Source organism: Pogoniulus pusillus, chromosome 13, assembly GCF_015220805.1.
Source record: "Pogoniulus pusillus isolate bPogPus1 chromosome 13, bPogPus1.pri, whole genome shotgun sequence".
Taxonomy (NCBI): domain Eukaryota; kingdom Metazoa; phylum Chordata; class Aves; order Piciformes; family Lybiidae; genus Pogoniulus; species Pogoniulus pusillus.
The window spans coordinates 26,611,185-26,625,147 of NC_087276.1; the positions used below are offsets into that span (position 1 = coordinate 26,611,185).

Here is a 13,963-nt window from a genome sequence, read left to right on the forward strand (position 1 = left end):
CTCCAATGTGGGTTTTGTGCTCAATAGAATCAGCCAGGTTGAGAGAGACCTCCAAGATCATCCAGTCCAACCTAGCACCCAGCCCTAGCCAGTCAACTAGACCATGGCACTAAGTGCCTCAGCCAGGCTTTGCTTGAACATCTCCAGGGACGGCGACTCCACCACCTCCCTGGGCAGCCCATTCCAATGCTAATCACTCTCTCTGCCAACAACTTCCTCCTAACATCCACCCTAGACCTCCCCTGCCACAACTTGAGACTGTGTTCCCTTGATCTGTTGCTGGTTGCCTGGCAGAAGAGCCCAACCCCACCTGGCTACAGCCTCCCTTCAGGTAGTTGTAGACAGCAATGAGCTCTGCCCTGAGCCTCCTCTTCTGCAGGCTGCACACCCTCACCTCCCTCAGCCTCTCCTCACAGGGCTCTGCTCCAGGCCCTTCACCAGCTTCATTGTCCTCTGACACATTCCAGTATCTCAACATCTCTCTTGAATTGAGGAGCCCAGAACTGGACACAGCACTCAAGGTGTGGCCTGACCAGTGCTGAGTACAGGGGCAGAATAACCTCCCTTGTCCTACTGGCCACACTGTTCCTGATGCAGGCCAGGATGCCATTGGCTCTCTTGGCCACCTGGGCACACTGCTGGCTCATCTTCAGCTACTATCCACCAGTACCCCCAGGTCCCTTTCTTCCTGGCTGCTCTCCAGCCACTCTGTCCTCAGCCTGTAGCACTTTGATAACCTAAAAGAAGACTTTGAGAGCTGGTTTTCATGTGTTGGGAAAACACAGCATATGGCACATTAAGCAGCTTTGCAGATATGCTGCATTTATCAGGAGCTGCATATTAAATGGTTTATTGTTGGCTTTTTGAGGTGCTTCATTTTATGCAACTGAATTTAAGCCCAAATGAAACTTCTTTTGTGCCACAGCATGACTGAAATATTTGAACTATCTCTCCCTCCTGTTTTTGGTCCTGTGGGATCAGGCCTAGCAATGTGTGCTGCAAGAAGGCATTGATTTCATCTGTATTATAATACCAAAAAGATTGTTTCTTTTGGTTTTGTCTAAGGAGAGAGTCAAGCAAAGCATGCTTTGATTGTTTTGAAAATGTCAAGCATAAGCAAGAGTTTGAGTCAATACTCTTTTTCTTATTGCTTATTTATGCTACAAATCATGAGCTCTTGTGCCAAAAGCCCCGAAGAGTGGCAGCTGAGTAGAGAGCCAGCTGTGTTTTCCTCTAGTTGTACCCAAGTGGTCAGCCTTGGGCTGTAATGTGGAACAGCAGAGCAATTAAAGGCCATCCCTGTGGGTTAGCAGCAGTACAAATTGAGCTTGTGTGAGGATATACTTGTCATTGCTAAGAGACTCAAGATAGTTTATTCTGGTTTTCTAGTTAACTCTCTGTTTTCCTTCCTACTTGAGTATGTCCTCGGTGGTGGTATGTCATTTTTTCTGTTTAACTTCAGTTTAACTCTTAATGAAGTCTTGCCAGTAGAAAAACAAATCTTTGATACAGTACAATTATTCACCAACTCCCAAAACCAAAATGGTGACGTGAGGGTGGATCTCTTGCAATACAGTTAGCCTGATGTCTCACCAGTGTTTGAGAGACGGACTTGCATCTCATCTAGAGCACCCTTACTGCTTTTTGCCATGTGGCTGATGTTACCTGACCAGAGTATAGCAGAGTGAGCTCACTGAGAGCTTGTTTTGATAAGACAACTGAGCCAGTTAACAGCTTTGTGTTGAAATGGGAAATTTTAGCAAGGTAATGCAGACCTTCAGTGGCAGAAAATGAAACAAGTAAAGCTGGTGGCTGCCACCCCAGCGGCATTAGATTTGGTCTCACCAAATTGCACATGGAGAAGAGAAGCCTGGAATGGGCTGCCCAGGGAGGTGGTGGAGTCACCGTCCCTAGAGGTCTTCAAGAAAAGACTGGATGAGGCACTTGGTGCCATGGTCTGGTTGACTGGATAAGGCTGGGTGCTAGGTTGGACTGGATGATCTTGGAGGTCTCTTCCAACCTGGTTGATTCTATGAACTTAGATTCTGTGGTCTCAGATCTTGCTCAGCTCTTAAATGTATCTATGAAGTAGAAATGAAATTTCAAAGATCAGTTGTAATCACAGAATCAGCCAGGTTGGAAGAGACCTCCAAGATCATCCAGTCCGAGCTAGCACCCAGCCCTATCCAACCAATCAGACCATGACACTGAGTGCCCCATCCAGGCTTTGATTGAACACCTCCAGGGACAGCGACTCCACCACCTCCAAGGGCAGCCCATTCCAATGCCAATCACTCTCTCTGCCAACAACTTCCTCCTAACATCCAGCCTAGACCTCCCCTGGCACAACTTGAGATTGTGTTCCCTCTTTCTGTTGCTGGTTGTCTGGCAGAAGAGACCAACCCCACCTGAGTACAGCCTCCCTTCAGGTAGTTGTAGACAGCAATGAGCTCTGCCCTGAGCCTCCTCTTCTGCAGGCTGCACACCCCCAGCTCCCTCAGCCTCTCCTCACAGGGCTGTGCTCCAGGCCCCTCACCAGCTTCGTTGCCCTTCTCTGGACACCTTCCAGCACCTCAACATTTCACTTGAATGGAGGAGCCCAGAACTGGACACAGTACTCAAGGTGTGCCCTAACCAGTGTTGAGTACAGTTACGGTGCCGTGTTGTTAACTTTGGGAGGAAGAAGCTTTTTTTCCCATTAAAACTCCCAGAAGTCTGTTCAGTTGAATATAAGATTTTGGTTTTTTTTTTTTTTTTGAAGTTCCATTTTCTTTTTTCAAATTATGTCTTGATTGGAATAATTCCTAATTTTACAATTGCTTCAGAAGCCACACTTCAATTGTCTTTAGAATTGTCAAGACACTTACTTACAAACACTTAAAATGCTTTCTTACAAATAAGTTGTTCTGCTTGAAGTGGTTAATGGAGATGTTCACTTTGGTAACGAGCAGTTAGATTTGTTGATTCTAACTGTACACAGATATGAGGCTTCTAAATGAAGGGAACCTCAGGAGCTGAGATTGCTTATTGCCTTCACTTACACTTCAGATTCCTCTGTTCACTTTGTACATAAATGATTAAGAATGCAATTTATTGGAAAAACAGAAATTAAGGTATACCTTTGTTTTCCTTTTATTGGACTGATCTTAGTACCTCCATTTGAATGAATAAAGGTAGGTGGGTATAGAATCATAGAATCAACCAGGTTGGAAGAGACCTCCAAGATTATCCAGTCCAACTTGTCCCCCAGCCCTATCCAGTCATCTAGACCATGGCACTAAATGCCTTAGCCAGTCTTTTCTTGAACATCTCCAGGGATGGTGACTCCACCACCCCCCTGGGCAGCCCATTCCAATGCCAATCACTTCCTCCTCTGACATCCAGCCTATAGGTGATTGTTCTCCAAAACACTTTAATCAAAAGTGCCACAAAACACTAAATGTACCTATGAAATCTTCAGAATTAGTTTTTGTGAGCTCTGTGTGCAACAGATTCTTTACTGTATGGATCAGTTAATGTAGTTAGCAATAGGAAGGGAGCATGTAGGCGTGGAGACACAACTAAGTGTAACTGGCTGGACTGATGCTTGAAGTGGCCTCTTTTTGCAAGAGCTTCACTGTTGTGAAGCTTAACTCTCTGAAGTTCCAAATCTGGATACCAGATTTTAGTGGCAGTGTCTTCCTCTGGTCTGCTAAAGTGGTGCTGCACCAGTCTGAGGCCAGCTGAAATATTCTAGTGAAAAAAATTAAATGGTAGGCTGTTAGAAGGAAACAGTGATGATGTCTGCTTCACTCTTAGGCTTGCTGAGATAGATTAAAAACAAGAACACAAAACTTAGATAATGCAGTGGGTTTCTATGGCAGCTGGTGTCTGCACTTTTCCTCCTAACTAGCTTTCTGTGTAACTAATCCTTCTGCTTTCTAACCTCCACAGCCAATCCTCCAAACTTATCTTGCATGTAAGGCAAAGTCTGGGGTAAGGTAGAGGAGGTGGAAAGAAGGTGGAAGGGTAGTTGGGAGCCTCTGCTGGGAACTCTGGTTTCTGGGAGGGCTGTTGTGTTTCTGTATTACTTTTAAACTTGTATGTTTCTGTCTGTAGCTGTATAGATTGTAAATACCTGCTTGTATCTTGTGCTAAGCTGTAAATATAAAGCTTCATTCCTTAACTTCTAGCTCTGCTGAGTCTAGTCTGGGTGATTGCATAAGAGTGTGGGAGGGAGGCAGGTAACTCCCAAACCATCACAGGTGCCAAGGTGTGATGCCTATTTCGAGGGGAAAGGGATGTTGATGCAAACTTTGAATTAGAATGGCCAAATCAAACTTAAGGAATCTCTTTTGCTGTATCTTTTGGATTAGGATGTTGTGATTGTTGAAGTTTGCTGTGCTTTCCTTGAAGGCCAAGCCACACAGAAACTGAGCTGCTTTTAGACTTGCTGGTGGACTTCAAGAAATAAAGAAGCAGGAGTCCTGTAAACCAGAGACATAAGAGTTAAAACACTTATAGAGCTCCAATAAACAAAAAAGATGTTTGGGAGAGTAGCTTCAAACATACAGGGAGAAACTATTACAGACTTATCACAGCCTTTCTAATCACACAGAAATATTTAAGACAACTAAAATGCCTTTTCAGAAGCCTTCTGTTGTTGTCATGTTATTGTTCTGTGTTTGTTCTTCACATGCTGCTGTTTTCCTGCCTAGCAAGAAGATTTAAATGATTTTTTTTTAAAGTAGAAAAGGTCCTTCTTGTGCAGGGGTGAATATCAAAATCTTGTGTTTCTTCTACTTAGTATAGAACTAGAGAAAGGACAAAATGCAGAATTTATGCTTTTAGGAGACAGGAGTTTAAAAAAATCACTCTACACAACAAACAAACAACAAAGCAGCCCAACCCAAAGTACCTTGAGTGCTGTGTCCATTTCTGGGCTCCTCAATTCAAGAGATGTTGAGATACTAGAACGTTCCCAGAGAAGGGCAATGAAGCTGGTGAGGGGCCTGGAGCACAGCCCTGTGAGGAGAGGCTGAGGGAGCTGGGGGTGTGCAGCCTGCAGAAGAGGAGGCTCAGGGCAGAGCTCATTGCTGTCTACAACTACCTGAAGGGAGGCTGTAGCCAGGTGGGGTTGGTATCTTGTGCCAGGCAAGCAACAACAAAACAGGGGGACACAGTCTTGTGTTGTGCTGGAGGAGGTCTGTGCTGGATGTTAGGAGGAAGATGTTGGCAGAGAGAGTGATTGGCATTGGAATGGGCTGCCCAGGGAGGTGGTGGATTCCCTGGAGGTGTTGAAGCAAAGCCTGGCTGAGGCACTTAGTGTCATGGTCTAGTATTTGGCTAGGGCTGGGTGCTAGGTTGGCCTGGATGATCTTGGAGGTCTCTTCCAACCTGATTGATTCTGTGATTTGAACAAAAAACTCCCAAACTCCAAACAAACCATTGGTAATATTTTTTTGATTGAAGAGATAGACTCTGCCTTTCTGTGCCTGGTTGTCTTACTTTAGTAATGACTTCTGTCTTTTGGTCTTTGTCAGTTCATTATGCTTCAGTGTAAATCAGCTCATGAATCCATGTAAAATGCAATGCCAAATATTTATGAAGATTCCATTTCAATGTAATGTCACTTAATTGAGCCAAATCTGCATCATCAGATACTTAGACTGACTTAAAGCTAAAGAAGGGAATGAGGACACATCAGACTGGCAAAAAAATAAGTATTTCTGAGTAATTTAGTATTGTAAGCGTGGGTTTGGTTTTGCTGCTTTCAAGCAAATTTAGTTAAAGAGGAAAAAAGGGCAGCAGTGAGGAACGTTAGTCCTACAAACAGAGCCAACTAAGTGTCTCTTTTCCATTTTACTTTTAGCTTGCACTTCCATAGTTAAAATTTAATGACAGATATCAGGCTGCAATCAAACCTCTTCCTTTGCTGTCAGTTTGGAAATGTTTTCTAGAAGCAATAAGTTGTCATTCTCATAGAATCACAGAATCAACCAGGTTGGAAGAGACCTTCAAGATCATCCAGTCCAACCTAGCACCCAGCCCTATCCAATCAACTAAATCATGGCACTAAGTGTCTCATCCAGTCTCTTCTTGAACACCTCCAGGGACGGTGCCTCCACCTCTCTGGGCAGCCCATTCCAATGCCAATCACTCTCTCTGTGAAGAACTTCCTCCTAACATCCAGCCTGTACTTTCCCTGGCACAACTTGAGACTGTGTCCCCTTGTTCTATTGCTGGTTGCCCGGGAGAAGAGCCCAACCCCCACCTGGCTACAATGTCCCTTCAGGTAGTTGTAGACAGCAATGAGGTCTGCCCTGAGTCTCCTCTTCTCTAGGCTAAACAACCTCAGCTCCCTCAGCCTCTCCTCATAGGGTTTGTGTTCCAGGCCCCTCACCAGCTTTGTTGCCCTTCTCTGGACACATTCCAGTACCTCAACATCTCTCTTGAATTGAGGAGCCCAGAACTGGACACAGTACTCAGGGTGTGGCCTGACCACTGTTGAGTACAGGGGAAGAATAACCTCCCTTGTCCTACTATGAATTAAGAAGTTTTCTCACTTCAACATCTTCATCTGCCTACTGAGTCTTGGTTTAGTGTTATTTCAACAGCTAACCCTCGGTGTGTGATTGTCATAGTTGATACTGCAGTGGTAACAGGACCTTAAGTAAGGTGGTTCAATGGAGTGTTCTAGCAAGTGCCTGTGAAGTGTCAGTTATGTGCTTTGGAGGGGGGGGGGGAAGGCATCAAAAAATTGCAGAAGCCATTTACCTTGCTCAAAGTTAAAAAGTGTGCCAGTGGGCACTTGAAAGTCATCGAATTACTTGGATGGGCATCCCATTAAGTTAAATTTTCACTTCATTTGAACAGTTTTAGGGTTTTATTATTCTTCAATTGCTCCTTTTCAAATTATCTGCACTTCAAAGGAATTTGAAGAGCTTTAGTTAACAGCAGTTTTGTTCCTCTCCTGCCCTACTGTGCTGCTAAGCTGTGCTGGACTAATTTGCTGGTTTAAAGCAAAAATTCTTTACAAATGAAATTCTCCTGTTTGTTTTGGGGGGAAGGAAATGCAATCTCAGGAGTGAGATGTTGAGACAGAGGAAGAATGTTCTAGCATTTGACTCCTTGCACCTTTCCCAGGAGAAAGGGATTGCAGCTGGTGATCTGCACTTGCATTTTTGGAACCCACTTTGCCATGACTTCTTCACATTATCTTCATAATTCCATAGCAAGGGATTCAGGTCTAATAACTCTTGACTCGTACCCTGAAGTGTGTTTCCTTTACAGCTTTTTGCACGGCTGGTGCACGCTCAGTGGGTTTTATTTCTTGGTTCCATGTGCTCTACCACTCCATGGGGAAAGAAACTGAGCAAACATAGTGACAGTGCAGAACACAGCAGCTTTTCAGAAAGGGAGCTTTGGGTATGTGTATTTGAGGTTAATTTCAAACTTGCCTCAAGTAGCCATGCTCATTTAAGTGGTATTGATAAGCTGCACTTTTACTGATTCTCTTAGAGCAGACCTGTGACAGTTTGGGTGTTACCTTCCCCCCCCTCTTATGCTGTCACCCAGACTAGACTCAGCAGAGCTGGAAGTTAAGGAATGAAGCTTTGTATTTACAGCTTAGCACAATATACAACCAGATAGTTAAAATATCTACAGCTATATACAGAAATACACAAGTTAAAAGTAATACAGGGGTGGAAAGAAGATGGAAGGGTGGTTGGGAGCCCCTCCTGGGGACTCTGATTTCTGGGAGGGCTGTTGTGTTTCTGTGTTACTATTAACTTGTATATTGCTGTATGCAGCTATAAATGTTGTAACTGTCTGATTGTATGTTGTGCTGAGCTGTAAATATAAAGCTTCATTCCTTAACTTCCAGCTCTGCTGAGTCTAGTCTGGGTGATTTCATTGTGTGTGTGTGTATGGGGGGGCAGGTAACTCCCAAACCATCACAAATGGCCTCAAGATGTGACTGTGTAGGATTAGACTTGGACATAAGGAACAATTCTTTCCCAGAAAGAATGGTAAGGCATTGGAATGGGCTGCCCAGGGAGGCAGTAGAGTCACCAACTCTGGATGTGTTCAAAAGTCATTTGGATGTGGTGCTTGGGGTTATGGTTTAGGGTGCAACTTGTAGAGTAGGGGTATGGGTTGGATTTGGTGATCCTGAGGGTCTTTTCCAACCAGAATGGTTCTGTGATTCTGTGGTTTTAGTATCAACTGTTCTGTAGGGAATGGATATAAGAGGAAGGCTTTCAAGGCCAGAGTGTGTTACGTGTGCATGCGTTGGGATGCTGACAAATTTTATCTGCTTTCAGAAACTTGTAAAATGAGAGGATTGGTTGCAGGACTGAAGCTGCTTGGTATTTGCAGTCTTTTGGGACTGGACCAATTCCAATTTGCTTCTTTGGGAGTTGACCAATTCTCTTCAACTGGAAAACTCATCTGATTTAATTTCACTGTGCATGTAGTGCCATTCCTCTCCTTGGAACTGTGTGAATTCGGCTTCTGCCAAATTCTGAGAGACCAAGATAGGATGTAGACCTCAGAAATGGGCTGTAAAACCTCTCAATAAAGGTATTTGGCAGTAGAGTGCATGCAGGGGGTTCTGATCACCTGACACACTTTAGTGTCACAGAAAGTGAACTCTTCTTTAGAGGATGCAGGTACCCTTTGACTTTTATTTTGTTCCCTATCTATGCTGCTCCCCTCAAAAACCAAACCCAACCAACAAAACAAAGCTCTGTCTAATGCCAATAAAATGTCCTCTAGAGCTAAGTATGGACCAAAACTGCCAATTGCTACAACTGAGACTGGAAGCCAAGTGCTGATCTGAATTGCTGAACAGATGAAGATGATTGTTTATTTTCAATTGGAAATCTGTCAGTAGCCATCATTACAAGAAACTGTGGCTTTTATAAGCCCATCTCATTTTACTATTGGATTAATTTCAGTTCTCTGTCTCAGTCCTATTACATTATGCTATGAATGTCTGAGAAAATGAGAAAAAGAATTAAGGTAGATAGAATCTCCTCCCCCCCCCCATAATAATCTGTGCCACTTCTTCATTGATGTAAGGATCAAACACTGGCGTTGGGAGCTTTCACTCAACATGGCCACAGATATAGAACCCTAGAATCAACCAGGTTGAAAGAGACCTCCAAGATCATCCAGTCCAACCTATCCCCCAGCCCTGTCCAATCAACTAGACCATGGCACTAAGTGCCTCATCATATGCCTAATACTAGCTATTCTTTTGCTAAATGTTCTGTATTTGGGTGAATTATGAGTGGTTTAGAATGGCATTTTTCAGATCCTTGTTGATTGGACATGAAATGTTACAAAGAACAGTCCGTGTTGAATTTGCTGTGTCTGCTTACAGCTGCATTTTGCCTGTCTGACTGAGTCTATACTCAGTCCATTTCTGCCTGATGTTTTCTGTTTTGCTTTGGTTTTTGGTTGGTGTTTTATCTTCTGATGGCTCTAGTAGTTGAAAGATATTGCAGTGGAAAGACAAACACAATTCATAATATTTTTTTTTCCTCCTCAGCACTAACACAAAGTTGTTTTTATCATTACCTTATTTTTTAGATAGAACCTGCAGTGAAAAGGCAACATCTACTTCCTTAAATCATGGGAAAAATCTGAGTCAGAGTTAAACTTCCTTCAGATAGAACCCTGTTGAAATCAGATTTTATCTTTATGGACTTCTGGGGTGTTTTTGCTATTTTTTATCCCTACAGATAGTGTGGAGGATGTAAAACTAACTTCCACTTCCTGCCACATGTTCTCATTTAGCTCTCCATTTATATACCAGCACAAAAAACTGAGTCCTCCAGGTTGGAAAACAAAGCTGGAGCAGTGTCAGCTTTGAACCCCTCAGAACTGAGATGACAAGAAACCAGTGTTGTTTCCCCTCTTCTCTTGGGGTGTATGGAGATCTGGCTTGCATCAGACTGGGCTGAATTTTTTCTCTGGTGTTTGCTTTGATACCCAGACATTAAATAGCCTTCAGTAGAGAGATGAACTGCCCTTTGGACTGAGCTATTCATTCTGATATGGGCCAAGAAATGGCTGGAGGGCAGAGAGTGGTGGTGAATGGTGCCATACGCTGGGGACAGAGTGGCTGGAGAGCAGCCAGGAAGAAAGGGACCTTGTAGATAGTAGCTGAAGATGAGCCAGCAGTGTGCCCAGGTGGCCAAGAGAGCCAATGGCATCCTGGGCTGCATCAGGAACAGTGTGGCCAGTAGGACAAGGGGAGTTATTCTGCCCCTGTGCTCAGCACTGCTCAGGCCACACCTTGAGTGCTGTGTCCAGTTCTGGGCTCCTCCATTCAAGAGAGATGTTGAGGTGCTGGAAGGTGTCTAGAGAAGGGCAACAAAGCTGGTGAAGGGCCTAGAGCAGAGCCCTGTGAGGAGAGGCTGAGGGAGCTGGGGGTGTGCAGCCTGCAGAAGAGGAAGCTTAGGGCAGGCCACATTGCTGTCTACAAGTACTTGAAGGGAGGCTGTAGCCAGGTGGGGTTGGAGTAGTAAGATGCCCATTTGTCTGCCAAGAATGTTTAAGCAGACTGCTTGCTCTGAAGAATTTGATCTTGCTGATTTCATGGCTTTAGCATAGTTTATTGGTCGAAGTGACCAGTGGTGAGATGCTGTGATTTGGGTGATGATTGCATGCAGGAATGGCTTTAACAAAAGCTGGATGTGGTTATATAAGCTGGGTGGGATGCAACTCTGTGTCCTCCTGTGGCACTGCAGCAGCTTTGGCCTCATCTGCTGTTGGCGAGACCTTTTTTTATGGTTTTATATGCCACACAGATTTTTCAGCCAATGATTTGTTAAAAGTTTCTGGTTTTGTTTTAATTGTGCAGGACACCTGATGATCTCTCAAGGCAAATTGTGGCCCTGCAGCAAAGGGAGCTTGTGTTGAAAGAGCAGAACTCTACTGTCACAAACAGGTGAGTGGCACCAATTGTCGATGCTGGTAGCAAGGCACTGCTGTATTAAAGCACTCAGGAAGAAAACAAGGACTGCAAGGTGAGAAAAGTGCCCTTTAGAATTCTTTGGTGTTCCATGGAATCTCCCATGCTACTTTCTATTATTTCTCAAGCTGATGAAAAAGTTTTTTTGCTTATTTGAATCCTTTCAGCACGAAAAAAATGAAGAACTGCAGGTGGCTGGAGTGAAGACTTTATTCAGCCTTATTTTATAAGCTGAAGTGTTTGCAAGGGGAAGTGAGCTGCTTTCCCAGACCATTTTGTCTGGAAAGGGAATGTCACAGCAAAATGTGCAAAGTAGTTATCTGGGTATGGGAAAGGGAGTATGAGCCCTGGGGGCTGTGATTTGGTCACTGAAAGGACCTCTTGGTATAGATGGTGGTGGAAAAGTGCATTGCAGTTTTGGTGGCAAAGTGCTGCTAGGCTTTGTGAGAAGTAGTCTGTTTATAGAGTGAGATACATACTTGAGAGTGTCTAAGCCTTTGCTTTGGTGTAGGAGTGAATATCTAGTAGGGGAGAGGAATTTGTCTGCCAGAGCTTAACTTCCCAGACAGCATTAGTTGCACACAGCCTTGAACACAGTTCCAGAAGGTGCTTTTCATCCTCGATGAACACATTCTTGCTTTTCACACTGTTTTCTTTCCTCACACGTGGAACCCATTGTCTGTTCTTGTTAAAAGCAGTACCTCCAGGAAGGCTTCTGGACTGTTTGCATGGCCAAGGTGTGTGTTAGCTTGGCTAAGCAACAAAAGTGGGGAGAATTTCAACCTTTGGTATAAATGTGTGTTACGAAGGGGAAATGAATCAATGCGAGAGAATTTTTTTTGCAGGGTTAATGTTGTTGATTAATTTTGATATTCAGAACTTTGAAATGGAAACATTTTACAGATAATAAGCAGCTCTAGTAATAACCAGCAAAATGTATAAATATTAATTGAACTGGAAGAGAAGATTCCTGGGGCCAAATGCTGCTTGTGGTCAATATACCACATGCCCACTAGATGGATTCAGGGAGCTCTTTCTGTCTATGGCAGAAGGCAATGGGAGAATTACAAAGAGGCTCTTAAGTGTTTACTCACAAAATCATTATTACCCAACTGTGCTAGTTTGAAACTAGCTTGAATGTTTTGGTGAGAAGAACTAGATCACAGGCTGTGAAAGAGAAACAGTGCTGATGTCTACTTCACTGGTAGGCTTGCTGAGATGTATAAGAACAAGAGTATAAACATAGATAGAGGAGTCTCTGTCTGGGCTATATTTTTCTCTCTAACCTAATTAATCCACTTTGCTTCCTAACCCCCCATGCCAACCCTCCATTCTTCCTTGGGCACAAGGCAAGGTCTGGGGTAAGGTAGATGGGTTGGAGAAGGTGGAAGGGCAGTTGGGAGCCCCTCCTGGGGACTCAGATTTCTGGGAGGGCTGTTGTGTTTCTGCATTACCTTTTAACTTATATATACAGTTATATACAGAAATATACACTGTAAATATCTGCTTGTATATTGTGCTAAGCTGTAAATATAAGCTTCATTGAATTTCCAGAGCTGGCTGAGTCTAGTCTGGGTGATTTCCAAAGTGTGTGGGGGGTGGCTATCACCCAAACCATCACACTGAATCACAAGGGCTAGCCAGCTCCAGACAGTACCCAAACACTTTCAGGGAACTCTGCATTGTCAGCTGCTGAGGCTTGATTCTTCCCAGGCTTCTGCGGAAAGGAGGCAGACAATCTCTGACCTTGTCTCCTGGCTCCTCTGTATGATCTGTGTATCTCGAGGACTTCTTGTCTTGGCAGGAGACTTTCAGGTACAGGCAGGATGCCATGTGATGTGCAGTCTCAGCAGGAGTCATGCTGGCTATGCAGGCCAATTGCGTGGAGGCATTTAGAGCCTGTTCCTGGTAAGCTTGAGGCAGTGGCGTTTCCAGGCAAGCAATAAGGCAGTAAGCAATAGCAGGCACAAATAGAACAGCAGAGCACACTGTGTTGTCTCTTTTGATCAATGTGGGCTGAGATTAATTGTTCTTTGGACACAGAATAGCCACCAAGAATGGCAATTAGCCAAACCTGACCGTATAAGGTAAAGCCATAGGCTTGCTTTACCCACATTTGGCAAAAGCACAGGCCTTACACAAGGCAGGCACAAGCTAAGTCTGTGTATCCTGTTTGCCACAGGACAAAAAACATGCCTGGGCAAGCCAGGACATGTATAAGCCTATTTTGGACCCATCAGGCCTACCACAACAACATGTTGAATGGAAAGGAGTCAAATCCAGTGCTTGAGTACTGGACAAGCACTCTTAGGTTGTCTTGGGCTTCACTGTGGGCAAGCATTCTTAGTGCTTAGTCCAGCATCAGTAAGTGTGCAGATGACACCAAGCTGGGAGCAGGTGTTGATCCGTTGGAAGGTAGTAGAGCCCTGCAGAGGGACCTGGACAGGCTGGGTGGGTGGGCAGAGGCCAATGGGATGAGATTGAACAAGGCCAAGTGCAGGGTTCTGCACTTTGGCTACAAAAACCCCAAGCAACGCTACAGGCTGGGGACAAAGTGGCTGAGAGCAGCCAGGCAGAAAGGGACCTGGGGGTACTGGTAGATAGTAGCTGAAGATGAGGCAGCAGCGTGCCCAGGTGGGCAGCAGAGCCAATGGCATCTTGGCCTGGATCAGGAGCAATGTGGGCAGCAGGACAAGGGAGGTTATTCTTCCCCTGTGCTCAGCACTGCTCAGGCCACACCTTGAGTGTTGTGTCCAGTTCTTGGCCTCTCAATTTAAAAAAGATATTGAGGTGCTTGAACGTGTCCAGAGAAGAGCAACAAGGCTGTAAAGGGCCTGGAGCACAAACCCTATGAGGAGAGGCTGAGAGAGCTGGGGGTGTGCAGCCCAGAGAAGAGGAGGCTCAGGGCATAGCTCATTGCTGTCTACAACTCCCTGAAGGGAGACTGTAGCCAGGTGGGGTTGGTATCTTCTGCCAGGCAACCAGCAACAGAACAAG

General features: G+C 44.6%; 1 protein-coding gene across 11 annotated transcripts in view; it reads left to right on the forward strand.

The window, feature by feature from the left end:
* MAD1L1 (mitotic arrest deficient 1 like 1) overlaps nt 1-13,963 on the forward strand; it is a 511,231-nt gene that overhangs the window by 40,659 nt on the left and 456,609 nt on the right. For all 11 annotated transcript variants that reach the window (XM_064153680.1, XM_064153676.1, XM_064153678.1 and 8 more), the window contains exon 10: nt 10,856-10,942. In XM_064153680.1, the coding sequence (XP_064009750.1) occupies nt 10,856-10,942 (87 nt within the window). The remainder of the gene's footprint in view (nt 1-10,855; nt 10,943-13,963) is intronic.